Raw genomic sequence first — 25,643 nt, 5'->3', positions numbered from 1 at the left:
GCGTTAGTGGTGCAGAGAGCACGCCTGTCAGAGAAAGGAAAACGCAGAGACCGGCTGCTTTTAGGCACTTTCTGCATTGTTGCTTACTGCTGATGTTATCTCCTCCCTTGCTCGCCTTTCCCTTTTTAGCTCTTGCATCTGGTGGCTCTCTTCCAATAACATCACTGGATGCAACTGGAAACTTGGTGTTTGCCAATGCTGGAGGTACTCCTAACATCGTAACTGCCCCTCTGTTCCTGAACCCTCAGAACCTTTCTCTGCTCACCAGCAACCCGGTTAGCCTGGTCTCTGCAGCTGCAGCCTCCGCAGGGGCCTCTGGACCAGTCGCCAGCCTTCACGCCACCTCCACCTCAGCCGAGCCCATCCAGAACTCTCTCCTCACGGTGGCCTCTGCAAGCGGGGCCACGTCCACCACCACTACTGCCTCCAAGGCACAGTAAGCCGGGCTGAGCTGTGCTGCCAGCAGCCTGTTTCACTGTGCGGTGGGACTGGCTGCCAGCGGGGTTTATAAACTGAAAATGATGGGCATCCTCTCACCGTGTTGCTGGGGACAAGGGAGAGAAGGAAAAAGATAAAAAACAAAAGCAAAACAGGAAGGATTTAAAGCTGGGACAGACATTTGCCTAATTTTATAATAAACACTGTCTTTTCAGGATCGCTTCATGGATCGGAGAACTTTCTAACCAAAAATGTAAAAAAAAAAAAACAAAAAACAAACAAAAAAAAAAAAAACAAAAAAAAAACCACAAAAAAAAACCACAAAAAAAGTGAAAGGACTACTTATCATTTCCAGCAGTCACAATGACAAGTTAAGGTGGGTTATCAACTCCTCAAACATAGGAAGGGGATTTCTTGTTTCTTTCTGGTCTAAATATCTTTCTTTTTTAATTATCATTTTATAGGTCTGTTGTACAGGCCATTATGTCATACAAGGTGTTTATAATCGTATCAATCGTGTTGGGGGTTCCTTTCTTAACTGGTACAATTTAGGCAGGCCTGTATTACTGGTGTATCTCTATTATTATGATGATGATGATTATTATTATTATTTTTATATATATAGTTTGGACGCGTTTGTCTTTTGCTCCTGGATTATTTTCAGCGAGCTCCCACACCATGGGGGGAGGGCGGGAGGGTGGAGAAGGAAGAATGGAGCACAAATAGACTTTCTGTCCTTATCTTCTGGGAACGTTCTGAATGGTTTCCTCATCCTTGAATTTGTCTGACGGTTACTTGTAAGGGTCAGAAGAATTTATGTTCATCATTTGTGCAGGAAGCTCAGCGTAGCAGGTAGAGATCATTGTGTGCAAACTTCCAGGCTGGTCTGTGCTTTTTAAGCAGAGGTAGGAATTAGTTCGGAACTGCAGTTCTCCTTCTCTCAATTATTTAGACAAAATGGCCAAATTCTGCTCTTAGCTTTCTGTGCATGGTTCCTTTTTACTTCAGAGAGTGGGATTCGACCTCCCGAGTCTAGCTTGTGTGACATACCGCTGGCTCTTCTGTTCTGTTGATTTGATTTTGCTGTTAAGAGCATACACCAATGTTTCAAAAATGTCAAGTTACCCAAGCTAATTGGCAGTATGTAAAGCGGCATTTACCGCCCTAGATTTTCGCCAGGTGAATTGGTACAGAATTTCGGAAGGTCAGATTCTCCCTGTTCGTAGCAATATTCCCTTGCCTTTATTAATTTTGATGCTTCCAGCACTGTATGTAGAAAAACATTCTAGTAAAAGAGTGCTTCTGGCTACAAAACAGAGAAGCCAGCGCTACGAGAGCAGAAGTTACCACCGTTTATGCCAACACAATAGAGCTGGCTCTGGGGCTTTGCACATGCCTGGGTGATCTCATGTAGTTTCTGAGCTGTGATGCTGCTAACTACGGAAAAACGGCAATAAGCATCTCTGACCAGAGCGTCAGGGCTTGCCTGCCACTGTAACTGTCTTTTCAAGGTTGATTCTGATCCATGTAGCAAAGGATATTTACGTGGATGAGGAAGAGTAACGAACTGTACAGAAGTTAGATCTGTATATTCTGAAATATACAATCTAGTATCTGAACCAAAAAAAAAAAAAAAAAAAAAAAAAGATTTTTAAGAAGACTGGATCACTGCAATGCAGTTCACTCTGAACTTTCGATTCCTGATGGATTTAGAGGTTTCTGCCATGTGTATAAAACTAAATTACTTTTAGCTAGCGAGGGTATTAGAAGAGTCCCTTTCCCCCCGCCCCCTTTTCTTTTGTCACCGGAGTGTCCTAAAATAATGAGCTGATGCAGCTATGTTCATTTTGTTGATGATTCAGGGGGACCCTGGAGCTTCTCATCCAAGGTCCAGAAGGCAGCAACTTTAAACTCTGCATGTGCTTTGGTTTGTGACCTGAGCATGTGGGATTTGCATTTGCACTCAAGTGGCAGAACCCCTTATCTCTCCCCCCCAACGCCGTGTTTTTGCTCTGTTCCATCTCTTAACTCTCCACCTTCCTGTTTTACTGAGTATTTAAACCGATTATCCCTAAAACTTCAAAACTAGTGAACTGCAAGCAGGGAAACTAACAAATGTCCGTCCACCGTTTCTAATGTGTTTTTGATTTTTTTTTATGTTTTATTTTTTTAAAACTAAGCTTGAACCAAAGTCAATTTCTAGCAAGCTGCTGTACTAATGGACTAGTTTGTATAAGTGCAGTTCAGATGCAGAGAGGCGATAGATGCTACTGACAATTTCTTTTTCATTTGTCTTTTGTTTTTATTAATTTTATATAAACGTTGCTGCTTGTTTTTTAATCTTTTTTTTTTTTTTTTTCCTTTGGTTGATGATTTGTGTTATCCTTGGGGCAGACTCTTAACTTGATTTTAATTTGTTTTCTTTTATTTGATGTGTAAATAGAATGGCAATGTCAGGGGATTGTTAATCCAACAGGTCCCACCCCCATCCCACCTGTATGGATAAATCCAGGTATTTTTGATGTGTCTCTATGGCTTCAGGCTGTGCAGGAGGCTTTTAGGGCCGTGAATAATACTGCAGGAGTGGAAATGGCTGGCAGTAATAGCTTCAGAGCAGCGAAAGGTATAACTGGGTGAGCTTCAGGGAGGTAGGGAAAAAGTGGAACAGGAGATGCCAGTACACGCTGTGTAGGTCTGGAGGCCACAGCGTGGACTGCGAAGGAGTCTACCAAAGGAATGCAAGTCCCTGGGACTTGCGTTCAGTGAAGTAAGAGGATGGGGAAAACCTGCAGCTATAATGCTCATTCCTGACTCTGAAAGTTCCTGCTTACTTTCACGCCTGTGCAAAAATACGGTTTATCCGGAAGCTTTTTATGTTAAAGGGGAGGGGGATACTACCGGTCTTTTCTCCGATGTGTCCACTACCCCCTAAGGGTTTTGTGGTGGGGTGGGGGGGCATAGTCCTTGCATATATCTAGGAAACACAAAGAAAGGTGGGCCTTAAATCAGCGGAAAATCCTCTCTTCAGTTCAAAGAGACTGTGCCATTAGCTGTCTGAATGAGTTTTCATGTCCCATTCTTGCTGGTTTGTGGTTGGGAGAGGGTCTTGTTGAGTACATATCTGGAACACTAATGCAGCTTGGATGGTTTATTTATTATAAAAATCTGCTTTTTTTCCTGACTACCTTTGCATTGGTCACATGGCTTTGGTGTGAGCACCTTATACCCCCTTACCCTCCTCCTCTCTACCCCATCACCCTCTCTGGGGCCCAGGTTCCAGGGATTTTCTTAGCAAGTCTTTTTCTGAGAGAAACTGGAAACTCAAGAGTAGCCACATATCCAGAAAGGGCTTGGTTTTCCTGGCAGAAGCTGACAGAATACCCAAACAGCACATATCCCATGGCATCCATCAGCAGTGTGCTCTGATTCACTGTCCTAAAACATCCCAATGACCGACTGTCGCTCCTGGAGCCCTGCTCGTCATCCCTAGCAGTGTTTGGTGTCACCGATGCTGGCTGCCTCCAGTGGCTAGGTGAAAGACAGAAATCAGATTGGCAATGGGTGTACATCTGCCCAGTTAGAGTGTATATACTAGTTAGAGTACATCTACCTCTTCAGAGCATGAAAGGAATATGAGATGGTGTAGTAGAATTGAGGAGAAGTTTCTTTTTTAAATCATAATCGTGCTGACAGCAGAAATTGATGCATCTGAAAAGAGACAATAACAATTGTATACAGACCTAGTAAATATGATCAGAAGGAATTTCACAGCGTGTTAGAAAAGGATGATAGCATCTCTTTTGCAGAGCTCCATGTCTCTGTATTTAAAGACGTATGGGTTGCTTTTCATCGTTACGACCATGCCAAAGTACATATGCAGGAAAAGAGAAGGTGAAAAACTCTCATTATAGTCAAGGACGGTTAGCTCAAAAAGCAAGAGATACACAGATACGCCCTGAAGGTCAAGAACAATTTAGGAGATGGCTTCAGGATGAGGTGTAGGCTGGTGATGAAATTTTTTCTGATGTTAAGAAAATGTATCCTAGTTTGGCTTTAGCACACTTGATCTCCTCAAGGCACACTCTCCCTAGTCGTAGAATGATTCATGAACAGCTCATAGAAAGTACACACCGACAGGGCTGCTTTACAAGAGTCACATCTGTCTATTTAAATCTCCTTAAGGAGATTCACTTTGTTTCTGAGTTACTGTGCACTGTGTGTTAGTCTCATGGTGCTCTGAGAGGGGGGGTGTGCCTGCGCTCGGAAAATTGCTGAGGAGATACCAGGCTTGTTACATCCAAAGTCTCCAGTTACAGACCTTTTTAGGACATCAGAAGCTTCAAGTTTGAATTTTTGTCAGCCCGTTAGTTTAAAGATAAAGAGATTTTCAGTGGAAACAGTATAGCTCCTGATGTATTTGGAGTTACAGCTTTTGATTTTTACACCTTTTAGGTTAATCAGGAGGATGCCAACACTGAGCGAAGTAGCCATCTGCTGATCTTAACGTAGGAGGACAAATGTTCTGTTGTAGTATGATAGCTTTTCGTTTCAACAAGAGCAATCCACTGCCTCTACCCCTTATTTTAATTTTACATACTTTACAGTGAACATCAAATGTAGACAAAAATTCAGTACTTCTGATCTTTTGGTATATTGCCAAAATCTTCTAGGATAATTCTTATTTTTTTTAAAAAAAGCATAGAAATAACCGGTTTTAACTCAGGGGGCAGTAAGAGAATGGCTGTTACCAAAACACATTAGATAAAATTCATCGTGTGCATCTATGCCAACGATTCTGTGAGCAACAGAACATGTCTTTATTTTTTTATTTCTCTTGGAACTATAACAGAATGTTTTGGTTCGTGCTGATGTTTAAATGTCACCTCTGGAAGCCTTGCAGTGAGCTTGGCTCACACACATTTCTGCAGTTGAGTTACTGAAGGAGACAGCGGTGTTAATTCCTTAACGCTGTGCATGTTCCTGCAGAGCAACATTCTTTGAAACAGGAATTCCCTCTTTCTGTGTTACAAATGGAGCAGAACACCAGAACCATATCACAGATACTAAACCCAAAACAACATCTAATTTATCTGAAATATCAATTGGTACTTTCTTAGATAAAAGTTTACTTTGCACGATCATCCTAGGGAGGCACGTAGCTTCCCATGGTCGTTAAGAGTCCCACGTCCACGGATAGTTGGTTTTAAACCAGAAATTTTAAATGTAGATCTATTTATTGCCACGTTAACTTTTACTAAGAGTCACTATTCCCTATTCCTCTTCTGCCTGAAGCGGTTAAGTGGTGTTTATCCACGGGGCCTGGGTGTGCCTGTAGGATGTACACCTGCCTGTTGCCTAGGGTGGAGTGTTACCAAAGGAGTAAGCTCACCTGCTGCCTGCCCCTCACCGGGTTTACGATTGCCAGTTCTCACGTAGCCAACTCAAATTCCTTTATATTTTTGCAGCCAATACCTCTTACTTCTCCCTCCCTTCCCCAAATACTATAGCAATACAGAATTCAAGACACATCCCTTGCAGAGGTTTTACTCTTTTCAGTCACTAAATCTCACTCCCGGTGCTGCTCGTGAGTCTTTTCCTTCTTTCCAGTGGGGAGACCCCTAAAACACTTTTAAAGGGTTTTGACAGAAGAGGCTTTGTCCTAAAGTTATCGGCTCACTCTTTGCAATTGCTCAAAATGTTCTTGTCTTTGGCTCCGTGATTTGAACAGCACCTGGTTCCCTGTAAGTCAGCGCAAGTCGTTTCAGTGCTTTTGGAACGATGACGAGAAGCGATTCCTATACTTGCGTATCTTCACAGACAAGCACGCAGAGTAACGCAGGAAAAAGAACTTGATATTTTTTTTCGACTTACCTGTCTTCATTGGATCTGTCTGCCACTTCTCCCAGGACACGCTTAGGGGTTACACGCTCCGAGCTTTCACCCCTGTGGGATGCTGTTAGAAGGGTGTTAGGAAGATTGCACTGGAATTACAAATAGTTTAACTGTGGGAGAAGGGAAGAGACACCTTTCAGTTGAGCAGACGAGTCAGGTCAGCACGTAGAACCTATCGGGTACTTCTCTTCTGACCAAATGCCTCAGACCCAAGCAACTACTGGGCTTTGTCTCGGGGCTGCTTTTAGCTCCATCTGCAACACCCTGCTAAGAACCGTCCATGACTGGAAATGATCTGGGCCCCCTCCCTCCCCCCCCTCTCTCCTCCCCTCTCCCTCCGTGTTCCTTCCCCGTCTTCCCTCAGCGCAAGGTAGCACCATACAGCTCTGAGAACAATACTTGTGGGTAGCAGCTGGCTTCTGGCACCTTCATAAAATACCTCAGCATAGCTTAGCATTGTCGCAGAACTGGTTTTAAACTGAAAAAAAAAATAAATCAGAAGATAAAAGCAAACTTTATAAATAGTGGAGATAATTCTAGCTGTAGAGTTTAGTTGAACTGATGTTTATTATGATTGATAAACATGATTATGCTGTATGTATTTGAGATCCTGTTTATAGGTTACAACTTTATAGGGTCGGGTGGGGGTGGGTGGATGTTGGGGGCAGAGAATGGGGTTGACTGTGTTAGAAGGAAAATGTTTGCTCATGAATTTTTTTCCTTGTATCTGTCTTGCCAAAGGAAACATTTTGTCGCTCCTGGGTTTGGGATTGTTGTTTGGTTGGTTTATCTGTGGTCTAATCTGCAGCACAGCACGTGGTGGCATGCAGGTTACTGATCGGGTTGCTGTTCAGGGTCCTTCCGAGTGTGCGCACGCTTCCCTCCCCCTTGGCCTTTCCTTGCCCTTCGCCGGGATCTAAAGACGAGGCAACGCGTGTCCGGGAGGCTCGGGGGAAAGAAGGTGGCTGTACCGGGTTAGGATCAACCTAGGTGGTGTAAATCCGTTTCAGTTAGTTGAGTTGCTCCAGAGCTGAACTGGGTCCGTTGTGTTTAACTTCGGGGAGGGAGAAGAATGGTTGTCGCATCTTAAGTCTATCTGGGAGAGCAAAAAGTGAAACAGGTTCCTTTTATCCCCCTTGTCTTGTTACTGAATGTAGGGCTTGTAGTGCTTGATGATAGGTGGAAAACTTTTTAAACACTTCCTTTTCTAATAGCAATGCTAATCCTGTCTAGACCAAAAACTATGAAAGAAAAAACCAAACTGAGAAGTGAAAGCTAACCTACTCCTAACCCCCGGCTGGGACGCCTGAAAGGGTGGGAATACTGTGCGGCAGCGGTGGGGGGGGCTGCGGGGGGTTGCTGGCGAGGGAGTGGGTCGTTCTCCTGGCGTGTCTCGGTGTCGCGGCGGTGGGAGTAGCCGAAGAGCGAGCGGGTGCTGCCCTGGGGGGTGCTGGCTCCCCTCTCCTTCCCCTTCCAGGCTGCTGGGGCGGGGGAGGGGCGGGGGGGAGCGCGTGGGGGTGTGTGCAAGTGCATGTGTGCGCAAGCGTGTGCGCCTGGCTGCGTGTGGCGACCGAGGGAGGTGGGTTTCTAAAGGAGCTCGACTCCACTGGGGCGGGAGAATTCCCAGTGGCCTCGTAGGGAACCAAAGGCACTGATAAGTTGTCAGCTCTGCTGTTCTCAGAGCGGGTAAGAGGAAAAGCTGGGTGGGGTTTTTTTTGAGCTTTGGGTCAGTGTCCCTTCCTGTAAGGACCTCATCTCCTGTGGGTACCCCCACCTCCTCCGCACGGAGCTGCTTCGGCTCTGTGGAGATGAACGGGGTGCGGGGCTTGCCCAGTGCTGCAGGTCTTAGGCTGATGTTGGGATACAGTCAGGGAAAACTGTTTCTTTCCTTCGAATGTGGAAGCAGTGTAGTCCAAGGTCAGAGTCTGTTCAACAGCTTTTGCATATGGTCTTTCTCGTAAGGGAGGGGCCTCGAAGACTCCTTTCTTTGCTCCCCAAAGTAGCCTTGTACATGTTCATGTATCGTGCTATTGGGCTGAGTTGTTTTATCCGTGAACTTGGTGAGCTCTTGTGAAGAAAGGGAGGGAGGAAGGGGGAGAGGTGGGTTGTCCAGCTACTCTTCCTCCGGACACCAATCGGGTTGCAGAACTTCACTGAAAGCTTTACTAATAGAATTGTTGTTCTGACATTATGTAAAAGTGGTATTAATATTGTGTGACTTTTCAAAGAGCTAGTTAGATTTATAGGTAGGTAATAGGGATATTGAAGAAATGACTTCTCAAAGAAAAGAGCACTTGGAACAAAAGAAGTGGAAAACAAGGTGTGCTTTAAGGAAAACAAATCTGAGGAAGGAAATGAAACAGCTTGTGGGAGGCGAGGGAAGATGATACCCTTTGGTGTTCCTTAGAGCTGCTGAGGCTCGGCCCCAGAATTGGAACATCCCCCCTCTGCCTTATCTCATCTCTCTACCAAACAGGACATTGTCAAGTAGCTCAGACCAAAACGCTGATCTGTCTTAAAAAAACTGTGTCCGTCTGCTGGGGAGTATTCTCCGGTAGAGCTTTAAAGCGTAAGATATTTAATTTATCACGTTAGCTTCCCCTTTCCTCCCCAAATTCTCCTATCTGTTGTAGGCCCCACTTCAGGATCCGTACTGCCTTTGCTGAGTTTTGTAGCAGCAGCTACTCCAGCCCTATTCCCTGAACGTGGTAACGCTGTGCGTGGACGAAGCCGGCATGTTGCGGTGCTATAGAAATCCGAAATTATGCCAAGAACGAAGCCTAAGACATTGGAAATGGGCATGCCAAGGGGGCGGGTCGTGGAGACACACAGCCCCCTTGAGAAACTAGGAACGAGAGCACCCGTGACAGTGTCCTGAGAACAAGGCAGTTGAGACAAACCCTGTAGTTCTTCCCCCATTCACTCTCCGTCTGTCGGCCTCGGTGACTCACCCGAGCGAGTCCGAGGGGAAAGCGCGATGCGAAAGGCTTGGAGGTCAGAAAGGCTTGGAGATCAGCGCGGTTCCCGGGGAGCCGGCCTGGCCCCCGCCGCGGACCGGGAGAGGGGAGGGATGGCTGCCGAGCCGCCCGCGGGCGGTGGGAGAGGTCTGGAGCAGCACCGGTCCCCGCGGGGCACCTGGTGTGCCGCCCGCCCGTGGGAAGGACCCGGGCAGTAGCTCCTTCGTCCCGCCAGTGCCGTCGTGTTGTTCCATTTCCTTCCTCTGTGGTAGTATCTAAGGCTAGGTGTGAGTAGGTGTGGGGTGTTTATCCGCCACAGGTACAGGAGCTGTCGTATACCTCATTTCTAACTCGTAACTGAGTAACTTGCTTTAACTTTCTCCAAACCCTACAGAGTTGCCAAGTCTGCCCTCCCTCCTCTGCTTAACACTGAACTCTGGCCTATAGCACCCCGTGACCTGCCACCTGGGGAGGGACCCCCAACGCCTCTGAATGTCGCTGCTGAAAAGCTACTGCAAAGTGAGGGCAAATTGCAATCGTATCTTATTTCCTTTGGTTACAAGGGGTCCTCTTGATTAGTCTGTGAATATCCACCCCCCTTCCCCTCCACTCTCCGCCGAAAAGGGCCGCCCACCCACGCTGCCTTTCCCCACCCCGGGGCTGCGCTGAGCTCCAGGGCCCGCAGGCGCTCTCAGCCCCAGTGCTGCACACACGCGACTCACTTTTTAACATGACCAAAAAATAAAAATTAAAAAAAAAAAAAAGGCAAAAAAAGCAAAAAAAAAAAAAAAAAAGAGAACAAATAAATAAAAAAAGAGCAAAGAAATCTCCAAATATTTAATTTTCTTCTTTATTATTTGACAATCCTGTTATCCCTTCCCCGCTCTCCAACCTGGCCAGAAGCTGCATCCTTAACCCGGTCCATCTTTATTTGAATGTAGTTCCCCTACCCCCATGGGAAAGAGAAGCTTTGTCAGGTCACGGTGGCTGCTATAAGTCGGGAGGGGGCGGTTTCTTTGTTTTGTTTTGTTCTTTTAAAATTTCCAGCCAAAACCAAAGATTTCCTAATGATTGTATAAACTCAAAACAAACAAACAAACCAAAGACAAAGGGCGTCTTCAGCACCAAGCCCATCTGTGAGGCCGGCCTGGCCCAGGCCGGGGTGAGGGTCGCTGCCAGCCCTGGGGGGGGCAGCCCCCCGGGCGAGGGGCACTGCCCCGGGCCTGGCTCCCCACGTGCCCCCGGGAAGAAACTCGCTGCTCGGGGGTGAAACCTGGGGCGCAGGCGCTGGGAGGGGGCGGCCGGGGGGGGGCTTCGCAGGTGGGTTGAGGAGCTGAAGACTTGGGTGCAGGATTGGCTGCTCTGCTGGGTGCTTTAACCCTCTGGGGGCTGGGTGACGTTGATTAATACACGCTGAGGTGCACTTCTGAGCTTCCCCCCTCCCCCCGTCACTGCTTGGAAGAGGCTGTCCTGTTGTGAGAAATCCCTGAAAGAAGAAGCAGCAGCTTTTCATTTCTCCTCTAGTTCCTTTTTTCTAGATTTCTTTTATTTTTGCAGCACCACTGTGCAACTATGCATTGTATTTCTCAACCTTTTATGCTAGGTAGATGCCTGTGACTTTTTAACTTTTGGGGGGGGGATTGCAAATGGAGGAACTTTTTACATGGATCTTTTTAATCTCAGTTGATTGGGGGGTGTTTGGTTCTAGGGTCATACAAGCTCTATCCCAAAGCAAAATCCAAATGTTAATATTATTAGCCTGATGCAGATACCAAAGATAATTTCTTTCCTGCAGAACCTTAGACTTGTGTATTAAGTACGATTACCCAGCACTTGCATTAGTCTAACCTCAGTAATTCCAAAGCTTAGATGTATATTTTGGTATATTTCTGGGATATTAAAAAATTGTCGTTTAAATTCTTGTTTGTTTCAGTGTAATGCTCTTAAAGTCATAGCATGGAGATAACTGAACTTGTCCTATTCTTAGTAGTTTGAAATAATAGTATTTTTGTATGTTTTGGGTGTGTCTATGTATGTATTAACATAACAGTTTTCACTGCCTAGGTGTTCATAAATAATTAAAAAAAAAAAAAAACAACAAACAACTAAGGGTTTTTAAACTGTACATAATATTCCATGTGGAATTTCCACCAGACCGCCAATTTGGATCGCATCTTCACTGACGGCCGCTCCCAACTGGGATTCTTTCTTACTTTTTAAAGAGACAGCATGTTCTTTTTTTTTCCCCATTGACCTGAGGTTCTTTCTCAGCGTGAAGGGGTTTTCACTGTTTTTAAGGGATGGGCCAAAGAGGAAGTAGCTTAATTTTTTTTTTTTTTTTTAAATAATATTTTAACACATTTGTTTGAAAACTAACCCTTTGTATGAAGAATCGGGAGTCGAAAAACAAGCCCTTTCTTCTGAATCCTCTGCTAGTTTTCGAAGGGTCGAGGGTTTGTGAATGTCTGTACCGCCTGGGCAGTCCCCTTTTGCTTCCTTTCTCAGACAGGTGAATTTTTGGTCTTCACGGTTTCACTGCTCTGTGCAACTGCCTGCTTACACACTGGCTGGGAGTGTTTTGGTTTTTTTGGTTTGGGTTTTTTTTTTTTTTTTTTTTTTTTTCCTCTTGCCCTTCCTTGTATACTGCATTTATCGGCTTCAGGTCAGCAGAACACTTGAAATGGAGGGCCAGGTGGGAGTACCCGTACCCAAGCGCAACCCAAGCTTTTCTTGAGACTGAAATGTGAGAGTCCCACACATTTCAAAACCTTGCTGATCACACTAGGGGTGAGGAGGAAGGCAAAATGCTGTCTCTTTAAAGATGTCCTTTATTATTATTATTATTATTATAATTATTATTATAATTATTATTATTATTATTATTTTCCCAGTGGTTGCCTACAGATAGCTGTAGGCATTGAGAGATTGTGTAGATTACAGTAAATCAGAATGAAAAGGTAGATTTTGTGTAGATGCATTTGTCTGCTGTAATTTTTTATATATATTAAACTTACTGTAATTGTACAGTTCATTTCTGTTGTAAACATCATTAAACCATTTTCCAAGTGTTTTAACATGTATGCACTTGTTTGTAGTTTTTTTAACTGTGTCGGGGGAAGGCTAATTCCCCTTCCCCGCAACGCTTCTAACTAGGCCAGAAGATTGTTCTTTATGCTCTTTGTCTTGTCAAAACGGGAGGAGCACCCAGGGTTTTTTTGTGCTCCGCTTGAAGCTTTTGTTCTACTTTTGTATTATCAGCTCTTCCCTTAAAAGAAAAAACAGCTTCGGTTGCTTCCCGAAGGCAAAGAGAAGATTCAGCTCACACCTACGGTGAAGTGTCCCCGAAAGAAGTGTTGGATGCTCTTTGAAATGAAGATCCATTTATGTATAAAGAGCGTAAAGGTGATTTCCTGCTCCCCCCCCCCCCCCGAGTTTGTTCCCCATTGTTTAGTTGTTGGTATTTTATGACTGCTGAAACTTGTGACTTTTACATCTTGCAAATCGGGTTATTGTGATTTGACAAAAGGAAGCTATTTTCAGTACTCTTTGCTCTCGCATCAGGAACAAGAGGGCTTTGCAGGAGCCAGCTTCACTGCAGTTTTCAGCGCAGCGGTTTGAGGAGTCACCCAGTTCTCTCACATTTTTCTTGTCATTGCAGAAAACCAGTAAGGGATCTAGAAAATTAATTGCAAGAAATATTCATGTGCCACACACGGGATGTTACTTTTTTTTTTTTTTTTTTTTTTTTTGCCCTAATTTAGTGTCTTGTAAATAAATATTCTTCAAAAGCTGCGGACACCTACTGCAGGTGCAGTGTTGCTATTTAAGAAGTTAGGCACAGCCTTGTAATTCACATAACAGCAAGTTTTTTCTGCTGCTAACCCCGTCCCTTCAGAAATGAACACGTAGCCTCACCTGGGCATCGCCCGCAGCAGCAGCTCTTGCTCCCACAGCCTTCCATTAGCTCTGCTCCCTCTGGCGGGACTGGCGGGATGGGATAGACTGGCCAGCTCCTGACCCGAGTGAAAATGCCCTTCGCTTTGCTGGGCTGGTTTTGTCCTTGCCGAGTTGCTTACAGGCTTCACTGCAGAGTCTTGCAAGTCACCGGGCAAAGCTGGGGATGCAGCAGGGAGTGAGTGTCCCTTTAGTACTCAGGCGTACGGCATTTCTCCAACATCCCATCCCACCTCCCAGGATGTGTTTGGAAGCTCCCCTGTCGGGATACTGTGCTCCTCAGCCTGCCCAGGAGCTGGCTGGGCGTGAGTCGGCCCAGCCAGCCTGACTGCACCAGCCGATGCGCTCGGACCGTCCCCACAGCTGTTCACTGCGCACACGCACGCTCAGGCTTTTGACACTGGCTTTATTAATTCATCAGAAACACGTTACATTATTGCACTAGTATCTCTTTGAACGATACCTGCATCATCTTGTAAAGGTAAGCTGATGATAGACTGGTGTGGAAACTGCATTTACATTGGTTCTCCTACAGTGTCTGTTGCCCAGAAGTGGGAAGTTCTGCAGTGAGAGTTGCAGATGTTGCTAATGTGAGGGGGCAGATGTTTTCAGCCTCACGCTTCAGCCAAATGGGATTCTCCAGGGGGAGTTTTCCGGGCTTTCCCAGTATTGGTCTCTTTAGGAAAGCCCATTCTCCTGGGTTTCGTTGTAACGGGGGTATCGTCTGCTTTCTGAGAGGTTTCTTATGCAGGTTGCCCGGCTCATGTTTAGCTCCAGGTGCTGGATCAGCGGCGATGCCATCGCTTGATCTTTTCTTGGAGCTTAGTGCTCGTTTTCTTCACATTGCAAAGCTGGCATTCAGCCTCTGGCCTTCGCTACAGGAACATCACACTTCTTACTATCAAAGAAAAAAAGTCATCTTCCACTGAAGCAGTTTTTAGAAGGTAAATTTAAAGCAAAAAGTCTAGCTGGCCTGTGTCAAACATTCTGAAGATAAATACTACAGGAAATCCTAACTGCAGCCCTGTATAGCTTTACAAGTTTTTTAAATGGAATGAAACCATAATTACATGATTGATACCCCTGGAAGGCAAGTAGCAAGAGCTACGGGAACAGCTGTGTCGGTAGGTGTGGTCTGCTTCCACAACAGAAATCTTACAAAAATCAGCCTAATAACCACTATTATTGGAAAGAACTTTACAGATCTGTGCATTTTAATAGCCAAAGCTTGCAATTGCGTGATTCAGGAGGGAAGGGAGAAGGGACTGACCCAAGTCCACACATGCTCCCTCCATGCACCAACCAAAGCAGGTTGTTGCACCGAGGAAATACACAGTGATTGTTTTGGATGACAAAGGCTTTCCCTCCTCCCTAAAGCAGGTGGGCATCTCCCTCTTGCCCATCCCCCCCGTGACTCCCACTTAGCGGGGGGGCAAAGGCTGCATTTGGAGAGCGTCATAAGTGTCCTTGGTCGCCGCACTGAGTCCCTGAAAAAGAGAAAAAGAGGTACACGTGTGAGTGCTTTAGTTTTCCCTAGCTGACTTGTCAGGAACAGGGTGGCAGGGGCTCGGTAACAAAATTCTAGATTTTTTTTATTTTTTTTTTTTTCCTACAGAGGTTTTTACTTGTGATTCCTTAGTCTTTGTATGGTGTCAATAGCTATCACTTATTCAGGGTGCATCTTGCCTTCAGGTGACTGTTACCAGCGTGACTACAGCAACTCATCCTAACCAGTCGGAGTACGTTTTATTGGCGTATTATTGACTACCAAGAGCTAACTGGTGCTGGAGTCAGCTTCGCTAACTAAACGAATAGACGTCAGATTCTGAGCTTCGTTCTCTAGATTTCTCCTCTTTAATTTGGAAGGGAAGTCAGGTGCAGCTCTGGGTGAGTTGGCAGCAGGGCTTCAGATGGCCGAGAACCCCGGGAAGCATCTCCTCACACCCCTTCCTGCGACGCAGCAGTCCTCCTCCCGCCAGCCTGCTCTGGTGGTGGGAAGTCGGCTGTAAGGGGCGAGTCACCGACCCCTGCTGCCGCCGTGGCACCCACTGCTCCAAGAGCAGGGCGCTGCAAGACGTGGCGGAGCCACAGGTCAGCCCAGGAGGCCACCAGGGCAGAGGTAACGGGGGCTTCTGTGAGTGAGGATTTAGTAAGACAGGTGGCACCTGCTTGTAAAACTTGTAGCTAGCCTTCACTCTGCTATGAATGTAGTGGCACGCCGAGTGTGTTGATAAGATACTGCTGCTTATCAGCTACCTGCGAATATCGCGGCAGAGCAGCTTTTGAGGAAAAGTGCCGTTAGCTACAAACATGCCACATTACAGGAAAACTCCCTGGCACGTCCTGCACCAGAAGGACTTTTTTAATACATACTCTTGTCATTTTGAGATGTCAGTGGCAGCGCACAGGCTTCTACAGAAAATAAAATGTATCTTGGAACAGCTGTGCGTGGTGGCCCAAATAATGAGGACCCCATGCCCTCCGTTAGGTCTGTGCAGCACTGAAGCTGGCCCCGCACACCAGGGGGCCAGAGGTGCTGACCAGTTTGTACACTGGAGTGAGATGGGCTGAACCACCGCTGCCTGGAGTTACGACAGCGTCGGGCAGCCTGAAGGTTTCTGTTAACCAGCTCGGAGACAGAGCTGCATGCGACATCTGCTGCAGTCCAAAGGTGCCTGCAAGATGTAGGACTGTGGAGATGGTTCCTACCAGAGCAGCTCCACAGGCGTTCCTGCCGGTTGTATTTAGAACATGCAGCCACTTTACCGAAGCACCAGCAGTGTGGTCTTTGCCCTGAATCTGAGTAACTGCCCTCGGAAAGGTGCTTTTACAGCTCAGCATCATCCTGCGTCACTAACGCTGCGGTCAGGTATGTAAGTAACTACAGGCTCCAGTTAAGCCGTGAAGATAGCTGAGAGGAGCAGCTGCTGGGCATTTGCTTACCTGGTAGACCCCTTCATTCCCTTTGCCTCGCCGCCTCTGCTGCTTTGGGAAAGAAAAACAGCCATAGATTAACGGGGGCTTTCCCAGTTATGCAAGAAGAAAAGAAACCCCTGACTTGCCCCATCCTGTGGCGAGGGTCAGCAGGTGTGCTTGGCCTGGGCACCCTCTGCACTGTGAAATCTGGACCAGCCCAGACGTGCTGCAAGGGCTGTGAAAGAGAAAACAGCAAGGACTGGAAACAAAAGGAAGTTACTTTGGTTTGCCGACATATTTTCCTGTCATACTGTTACAATCCTGCTACTTCTCTGATTTACTGTATGTCTAGAGATTTGGCAGTGTTCCTATAGACACCGGTTGTTTTATGAGCTGAAGGCACACCTGGAAGAAATGGGGCTGCATTTTTTTGAGTTGCTGCATGTCACCTGGTGCCTGAGGGACTCTGCGCTCTGTTGGACAAACGTGGGTAAGCAAGTAAATTCTCCAGCACACGTTTTGTAAGCTTTCTAGATGTTTGAAGGAACTGCAGATAAGGCTGTCTGAGGACAAAGTCACCCAGGATTCAGTGAAACAGGTACTGGGACTGTCACGGTACAAGCAGAGCACACGAACAAGGTCACTCAGACCAGCCACGTACAAAGAAAAAGGTTCTTGAACCCCCTCGCTGCTGCATTCGCAGGAGGTGCCAGGCAAAGCAGCTGAGCTGTGCACGAGCATCCGCCATCCAGGTGAGAAGCAGGGAGAGCAGAGCTCGCAGCCCCCTGGCTGGAGGCTGGCACGTCAGAAGCGCCCCACTGCAGCAGAGCACTGCCTGCGTCACCAACATCTGTCAGGGAGCAGCGCCTGCCACAACTACAACTGCAGCAGCCGGTTAAATGATCACGCGTCTAGAATGGCACAAGGGTTTTGGCGTTCCATCCCCCCAGTAACAGAAACATTCACGAAAACACCGAGCAGCTTCATAAACCCATAGCTCGTAACCTGGGCTTGGCTATGGCAGAGGCTCATTAGAATCAAAAAGGGGAGAGGATTAAATGTCCGTGTTGCTTCAACATTTCTCAACACTCAACTTTGTTTTGAAATGCCCCCATTTTCATGTTGCGGAGGGAAATAAAAAGTTTTGTGTAAGACACTGACATAAAATAGAACCTGTGTAGGTCACAGCAATTTTTCCTTTTGCCATAAGCAGCGTACCCAGAGGGTTTGTTTTCCCACCAGCTTCCCTCCCCCCGCAGTTTGTGCACAGAGCTAAACCCGTCCCTTTGCTGCCAGCCTGCGACGTAACTGCTGCGCTCCTTCCCGAGCATTTGAGAGCGGCGGTGGAGGAAGGAGAATGTTTCCCCCATCACTTCCCTCAAAACGGGCACAGACGCTCCCCGTGCCTATAGAGCAGGGCAGCCTGGACAGCCCGTGGAGGGGAACCGGGAACCTCCCGCTCTGAACTACTCTGCAGGAACATGCTCAGCTAGTGCCAGTTGCCGGGCCACAGGCACTGCAGTGCTTGAAACCAGATGTTTCCTTCATCTGTTCCTCACCCACCTCATACCCTCTGTCCCCTCCGCTGGGGCAGCCGTCAGAATTTTGCTGTCCCAAAGCTGAAATGTTTTCCCTTGACATTGTCAGCCTGCCCAGGGACGCTGCTGCTGTACAGGCGCTTTCTCATAGCGATGGGACAAGGCGGACTGTCCGATCTCCACCTTGTACAGCCACTGCAACGCTACAGCTACACGTCTGACTTACTGCTGCACCAAACACACCGCGTACTGCAGGAAATGGGTACCTGCTGTCAGCTGTGCTTGCAGGTGCTGTGCAACACGGGGACTCCCTTGTGCAAGGCAGCTGGGGCTACCGCTCTGTAAGGGAGCGGCAATGAAGGTTTTTTCATCCCGGGCTTTCACCAGGAAGGAAAGTAGGACTCACCTCTCCCTTCATTCCGATTTCACTGTATGCCTCGCCCATCTTGTCCTTCTGGAGTGACTGCAAGCAGAGAAGGGGTAAGAGTCAGCATGTTAGAAGAATGACTACACTCCAAGCCTGTGCTTCTGGGACTGCCTTGCCTTCAAAACTCCGATATATTCCAGAGAAGGCGGCACAGTGGTGGGACTTGACTGATGTGCATTTAAGTAGATGCTATACATGATCAAACCTGCTTAGCATATCAATACCACCTCAACCCCAAACACTTAAATGATTGTAACTCTACCCTCAGCCAAGTCACTTATCTAGACTGGCGCCAGATACTACAGTCAAAGCTCTCCGAAGAAAAGCTTTAAGCAGCATTTGTTCAGGAGACAAACCCAAACAAGAAGCTCAGGCCCAGAGAAAAGGGAAGTCTAACACTGCAGGGTGAAGGTTAAGAAAGAGGAGCTCTTCCTTCCTCCATCCAGGGAAGCGGTTCCCAAATGCTTATCACCAGCTGTGATCAGAGCGTCTGCTTCAATAACGGTGAAGACCAGCCTTGGAAACCAGCTCATTTCTCAGCAAGCACTGAACACCCAGAAAGACCTGAGTTAAGACACGAGCATTAGCATTCATATATCTATCCTTTGGAGCACGGACCACCACATTTGGCCAGAGTTCAATCAATTACATCAAGATGTTCCCAAGCAGCCACGCTTAGATGCAGTGGCATTTGGCCTTTGTCAGACAGGCTTGAGAACAAGCACATAAAATACTGCAGCACCAGTCACATGGGACGAAGGCTGGTTAGTCACTAATGGCTAATATAAAAGGGATCAGCAGGTGTCTTGATCCAAATCCTTTTCCCCATCGGCCCAGGCATTCAATGTTTTTCTCCTATCACAGAGAAATGAGTAGAAATTTTCTAGCAAAAAAGGAGGGGTAGAAGGGAAGAGAAGTCTTTGAAAGCAGCTGTTAAGGTTGAACCAAGGCTGAAATTGGGCAGGGGGGAAAAAACATCCCTAATGAAATAGAAGCTGCTATTTCCAGCCATCCCTCCCTCTCCTCTCTCTCCACCTCTCACTACTCACGGTGTAGACGGTGTCCTGAGGGTTCTTTCTTCTCTGCTGTAAAACAAAAGAAGTAAGTTGCCCACGTGTTGCACTACCAGCATCCCCCCCCCACCTTGTATGTGCCTGTGCATTTGCTTTAAGGCCCCGCTGCGGCTCGAGGGACGGGCCATGCCCGTTGCAGCCCACCTTGCCTCCACCCATAAGGCTTTGTTAAGACAACCTGTTCTCTGGAAGTTTGATTTAATTTTAATAATTGATAACACTTAGTTCTTCTCTGCTCAGTCCCTACAGCTGTTGCCTGCAGGCAAGCCCTACACACTGATGCAGGTTTCCCCTCCCTTTTCCTTTGAAACTGTTGGTCTCTGCAGCAGAAACAGTTGTTTTGGCTGCTGCTTTACTTTGTCGGCGCTTGTTTGGCAGCATCACGTGCAGCGAGCTCTTGTGAAACACCCACTCCTGCCTTGCCTGCTCCGCATCCGCCCCAAGGCTGGGTGTCACTTCCTATTCTGGGTGGCTGCAAGTTCTCAGCACAGTGGCTGCGGGGTGGGGGTGCAGGGGGCGAAGATCAAAGGAGAGGGGGGAAGGTTTCCTCTTGTCCCTGCCACGCTGCCAGACGCCTGAGTTACTACACAGATTTTGCCGTTCCCTCTCCAGGAAGGCACTGGTGCTTAGCAAACACGTGACGACTGCCTGCACGTTTAAACAGCGGTTACACATGAGAAGGAAGGAACCAGATCAGAAGTAAGAAGGTGCATATGTGGGAGGTAGTTACCTGGTGTCTCCCGCCCAGCTCGGGGTCTGCACCTCGCTTTGCCCCCAGAACATCGTATTCATCTCTCTGTCCACGAGACAGTTTCTGAAACAAGTAAGAAGCAATGATGGACATTATGATCATGAGAAAACGTGTCTTGACTTAACGCAGGAAAAGAAAGGGAACCCACCTTGGTGTCCATGAGTACTGTAACCGAGCTAGAAATTATTTCTACCCTTAATGCAACTGTCAACAAAAATGTCTCCGACTAAGCCATGGAAATGACAAACAGTGGGCTGCGCAGCACAGAACCACAAGGCATTGCATCCAGAACCTTTCTTAAGTAGGAATAAGTTGAAAATGAGAGTGCGAGGGGGAAGGTCTCTGACTTTCATGCTTTCTGTCATACTGGTGGGTGAAGATCCATAAGCTTGATTTTTTTCATGCAGAACAACTCATCTAAATTTGCGTCGAGAAGCTACAGAAATTTTATGCCCAACACATTTCTTAGGTGGGAAAGGTTACCTTGGAAGAAGGCAAAGGAAAGATTTCAGGTCAGAATAACAGCTGACAGAGTGCTACTGAAAAGGTGACAGGCAACACTTTGAAAAAAATGCATTAGCGTTCATCTATTACACAGTTAAACTCATCACAGGATGTGGCTATGGTCAAAAGCATGAGAGAAAAAAACCCTAAAATACAACTAGACATAGCAAAAATAGCTAGAGTTTAATGGTGCCATGAGTGAGCAATTTAGCTTGGAAGGACAGACAGGATCTTCCATCTGTCCTTTCAGTGCCTGAAGAGCCATCCGCTGCTTGCAGTGACCAGGGCACAGCAGATGGGGTACACCTCTGGTATGATCTAGTACAACAGGTCTGGCTGCAGAGCAACAGGAAAGTTCAGGGCCAGAGACAGCCAAGCTGGGATGACTCAGGCTCCACAAGTTTGATGACACAAGGAGCTACAGCCACCCAAAGCCAGCAATGCAGCGTTCCTGGGCATCTGTCCTTTCTCCAGACCGCATTAAATAACAATCAGCAGCATGGCTTGTGGCATGCCTGTGAGTCACCGGAGGGGTGCAGAGTGGCCACAGCAGGCGCTGCAAGCTGACTGCAGAGGGCCGGGTGAGCAACTGGGGCGTGCACACCATGTATAACAGTCCGGTGTCTGCACACACACAGCTCTGGCAGGTGGTTTACACGGTGCAGCACACCGAGCACTGCCTCTGAAACAGTCAGGGTTCCTGATATACCTTCAGCTCATTGGATCAAATCAGGAGCCTACAGCCTATCTCTCCGTCTAGCATCCAGCCCGATAAGTGACAACAGAAGCTGCCCTTGTCAGGTGTTGATCTTTTCTCCTTACAACTGCTGTGCTGCACACTTGGGTACAGTGCTTTCATTAGCTGGGTCATCCAAAGATTTTCAGATCCACAGGCAATTCACTACCTGTAAGTGCCCGAAAAGGTCTGTCTGGGTAGCAGATTTGAAAACGAACAAAACCCAGTAGTTACTTACATTGTACAGATCATCCTGACCTGGTCGCAGCTGTGGTTGAGAGGCCTGGCTAAGCTGGAAGAGAGAGCATACCGTGAGCAGAGAGACAGTGGCTCCGTTCAGTACGTTCATTCCCCCTCCCCTACAAGTTAGTCATCAGAAACAGGGTAGCCCATAAAGCAGCCCCCTGTGGCACCAGTGGGGCTACAGGCAATTCAAGCCACTGCTGCGCTGGCACTTTATCAGCCAGGGCATTTTACTTGCATGTAACACCAGGTCTCAGCTACTCAAAGTATCTGGCGCCACCCCCATACACTGATTTTGCATTCCTGTTGGGTGCATATCATAATCCTGTGCTATCGAAAGGAGCTCCGGCAGGCTCTAAAATCATACCTGCAGCCTGTGTTAAAAAACCCTGGGTATCTGGGGCTGCTAACAACCAAAAGCACCCCCCAAGATCCCAGTCCTCCAGCAAGAGTGCTGCCTGCAAAGTTCCTGGGTGTCCTCGGCTTCAGAGGGCACAGGGGATCCCCGTGCCCCTCGGGAGCAGCACCTGGCTTGCGAGGCTGCGGTGCCACCATGGTAAATTGGTGTAAGTGGCAACTAAGAAGGAGGTAAAGGATTTCCCTTCTGTAGCTACTCTTTGGCACAGCTGCTCACAATATTTATGAGCGGTCAACTGCTAAGCGAAACTTTCAGGTAAAAAAGGGCAGTTTTAGGTCAGTGAGAACAAATGCTTTGTGTTCCAGTCTTTAAAAAACAAAGGCATCAAACTACAGTCTGCATTGCTTTAGCCTTCTTGAGTTATTATCATATGTTAAATTCTTTATTAAAAGTTACTTTCTAGCTAGGTTTCTATTTAGGCATAGGATAAACTTGCCTTTCTTTTTTAAAATCATATTTAAGTTACCTCCCTGAACCTTTGGTGGGACCAGTAATTTACCAAGCATCTAATCCATGTTTCTTGCAACGGAGCCTAAATGTTCATGTGCATTGGCCATGTGCTCCATCAACAAAAAACTCCCAACAGAGCCCCAGAGACGAGGCTATGCTCTTGGCAAAAGTCTCCACAAACAATTCCTTCGGCCAGGAGATGAGGTGAGAGATACCACAGCTCTGAAGATTTGTTGAAAAGTCCTAGGTCTGGGACAAGACCAAGACCCCCTTGGAAGATGCCCCGCTAGCTTCTTGGTGCTTTACGGTGGCATTTCAGCTGCAACGCCTCTGCTGCTTTCAGCTGCGAGGCTCCAGTGTAACCACAGGCACGGCTTTCCCCTTCCTTCTACTGCCTTTCCTCGTGCAGCAGCTTACTCGCTGCAGCTGAACACGATGCACGTTACCAGCAAACAGCTAGGCACACCAGGAGGACAGCGAGCCCTCCCAGACCTAGAGGAGAGGGATGCTGCCTCTGACCAGGAGCCATTTCCAGCTCCAGCTCTGCCCCCACAGGGAGCACCAGCAGAGAGACCCCACTAGCTGCTGCCCCCGTGGCAGCAAACTCCAGACACGCTCTGGCTGGGGGAGGAAGAGTGGCTGGCAAGCGCACGGCAGCTCCCTGTGCCGGCTTCACGCTCCTCCTTGGATGCTTTGCTGAGCCCCCCTTACCCACCGCGCTCCTGGCCACAGCAGCAGCAGGCAGGGCGCAGAGCTCCTGCCCGCAGGGACAACGCAAGCTCTGCACGCCCCAGCAGCCTCCAGAACACTTCAAGTCCCAGAGCAGCACTTTCATCTGCAAGTCAGAATTTACACTGGCAAGAAAAAAGGCTTCTCCCTTACTGTTACCAAATTCTGCTCCTTTCCTCCAAACATCCCTCCCTCCCTCTGGGTTCAGCACTGGCTTTGCAGTCCTGAGAGAAGATCCCACTGCTGAGCCAGTGGGGCACCAGTAGCAGTGCTACATCACCCCATCAGGGCTCCTGCCGGTGATCTCAGCTGTGACCCGGCAAGAAGCAAGGTGAGATCCCAAGTGCAGCAAGCCTTTGCTTCTGGAGGAAGCTGAGCCACATGTACAGGGAGCAGTCAAGACACCTTTTCACCTCCTAAGGCTTGGTGGAAAGCACCATTGCACTGGAGTGCCCTGTGCTGGAGAGAGGCAGGTGACTCCTCTCCTACAATTAGCAGAGCTCGCAGAGCACGTATGTGTCTGGAAAGGGACATACCTCCGTTGCGTTACGTTGTCTTCTTCCACAGAAGTGCACTAAAGCCACTAAGTGTCTCCCTAGATGCTGAACAGCTGCTGGATGGTAACAACAGCCCATCAAGCTGTGTCCGTCCTGTCTCCCTGACTCCTCTCCTGTGGCTGTTGGGGTTGTATCGTTTGCATCACCACACTCATACTATCGAAGAAGTTTGATTTATTGAGGTATTTTAATACATCTTTTACAAGCTTAGCGTTTATCCTGAATTTTCTGTATATCCCCTCCTCTCTTTCCAATGACAAAGCAGCAGAATAAACCACATCACTATTGATCAGGCATTTCCCAGGTGCAATATCCAGAATCTCTTCATCCATAACTGCAGCATCAAAACGCCCTCGTAATACTCTCTTCCTCAACTTTCATGAGCCTCAGAAAGAACTCCCCCAGATTGCTCAGGTTAGCACCAGAAAAGGAGGGAAGTAAAATACCAAAAAAGAGCAAACAAAAAAATAAAAGGTCTTCTTCTAAGAAACATGCTTCCCCTCCACCCCCACTTTCCAGCTCAGCCCAACTTGTTTACACCACCAAAGCCAAATGCATCAGTGTTTGGATAGACTGACCTTTGTTTTCACAAAAAGGGCTGTCATGATGACTGCGTAAATGAAGAGGAATCCATCCAGTAAGTAGCAGAGTCTTGGGTCTGTCAGTCCAAGAACTGGTACAGCATCTGTACAGAAACGTCAGACACATCAACGAACAAGGGCATTTGTATCACTGGGTGCTTGACGACATAAATGTGGCAGTGCTGCATAGCGCTTCATGAAAAAACAGCCAGTATGAGGGCAAGCCTGTCCATTTGCAATGGAGATGTAAATCTGAATAAGCATCATAGGATTAATTAGGTCAGAAGGCATCACTGCAGGTCCAACCCTCTCTCTAAACAGGGTCAGTTAAAGCAGCCTGTCCAGGACCTCAGCCAGCTGGGTTAGGGCATCTCCAAGGATGGAAACATTTGTAACCTCCCTCAACCAATACAGGACATTTTTCCCAGAGTATCCCAACCCTCAGAGTCTGGGCTCTGCTCCTTGCGGCTCGCAGGGATGGGTCAGGGAGCAAGCGCAGGATCTGCATGGAGTTAGTCAAGGATTGCTAACACCACAGTTACTCCAAGAAAGCCTCACACAGATTTATCTTCTGGGAAAACCCAGCAGCATCTCCTGTAGGGATTCATTACTGGGCCTGGTTAGGGGTTCCTTCATCTACTGAAACTTGTGTATGTATAACAAAATATGTCCATTTGGACAAAATTTTAGAGAAGGGCTTCTCAGGACAAAATTTTGTGTTAAATGTAAAGAAAGATTGACACCGCCATAGTCATCCAGACATCCAGGCTGAAATTGCTATTCTATTTTATTCAGAAGAGGAATCTGAAGGTGTATCTCCTGTATCCCAGCTTATATATTGTAGCCATAAAGCTGCAGTGTCTTCTGTGTGAGAGTTCTCTTGGGCTTCCAGTTTGGGGATGTTGGAGACCATTACTCGTGAGAAGAGAGCTATGGGCAGGAGAGACAGACTTTCAACCCCAGAGATCAGGACACATCCGTAAGATACCCCTGAGACACCCTGATATGCTTTCAGTTTGAGAGGAGGATTTTAAACCTGAATTCCCTGCACGGGAACCTCAACTGGCTGCCTCTTGTTGGATGGATCACACCCGAAAGAGTTTTATTTTGTATTTGTTTTTAAAAGAAGTGTTAAAATTTTTCTGAGGGAGAAAAATCTACTACTACCCTAATTGAGAGCTCAATAAAATTGTTACTCAGAAGATGTTGATGTTAATTTCCTAATCAACATTTCGTGTGTTTATACTCTGACCGCATCAAGCAAGGCACAGAATATTATTGGTCTTCAGCAGCTAAAACTGATGAAACTGCCCCTGTATCAGTTCATAAACACTTTGTAAGTTCACAAATGTAACTAAAAAAACCAAAAAACCCCATTTAAAAAAAAACCCAAACAAACCAACGACAAACCAAGCATCAACCAGTGAAAGCAATTCAGGTCAAGAAGTCTAAGTCACTACAGATCCAATATACAGCTCC

General features: G+C 47.2%; 2 protein-coding genes across 15 annotated transcripts in view; one reads left to right on the top strand and one right to left on the bottom strand.

The window, feature by feature from the left end:
* POU2F1 (POU class 2 homeobox 1) overlaps nt 1-13,491 on the top strand; it is a 123,060-nt gene extending 109,569 nt beyond the window's left edge. For 8 of the 12 annotated variants that reach the window (XM_055802852.1, XM_055802854.1, XM_027784624.2 and 5 more), the window contains one exon: nt 130-12,367. In XM_055802852.1, coding sequence (XP_055658827.1) covers nt 130-440 — 311 coding nt within the window. In that variant the 3' untranslated portion in view covers nt 441-12,367. Of the gene's footprint in view, nt 1-129; nt 12,368-12,545 lie in introns of those variants that run through there. The other 4 variants (XR_008747012.1, XR_008747011.1, XR_008747010.1 and 1 more) reach the window with 4 other exon arrangements.
* A 136-nt stretch (nt 13,492-13,627) lies between these two features.
* Nucleotides 13,628-25,643, bottom strand: part of CD247 (CD247 molecule) — a 57,608-nt gene continuing 45,592 nt past the window's right edge. For 2 of the 3 annotated variants that reach the window (XM_027784655.2, XM_055802858.1), the window contains exons 2-8: nt 24,162-24,268; nt 21,425-21,478; nt 19,926-20,009; nt 19,172-19,207; nt 18,102-18,158; nt 16,185-16,226; nt 13,628-14,728 (exon numbers count right to left, since the gene is read on the bottom strand). In XM_027784655.2, coding sequence (XP_027640456.2) covers nt 14,663-14,728; nt 16,185-16,226; nt 18,102-18,158; nt 19,172-19,207; nt 19,926-20,009; nt 21,425-21,478; nt 24,162-24,268 — 446 coding nt within the window. In that variant the 3' untranslated portion in view covers nt 13,628-14,662. The remainder of the gene's footprint in view (nt 14,729-16,184; nt 16,227-18,101; nt 18,159-19,171; nt 19,208-19,925; nt 20,010-21,424; nt 21,479-24,161; nt 24,269-25,643) is intronic. The other variant, XM_027784656.2, reaches the window with a different exon arrangement.

The sequence above is a fragment of the Falco peregrinus genome, chromosome 4 (assembly GCF_023634155.1).
Source record: "Falco peregrinus isolate bFalPer1 chromosome 4, bFalPer1.pri, whole genome shotgun sequence".
Classification (NCBI taxonomy): Eukaryota; Metazoa; Chordata; class Aves; order Falconiformes; family Falconidae; genus Falco; species Falco peregrinus.
Note: the sequence above shows the minus strand (reverse complement) of the source record. Positions and strands in the feature narration are given on the sequence as shown.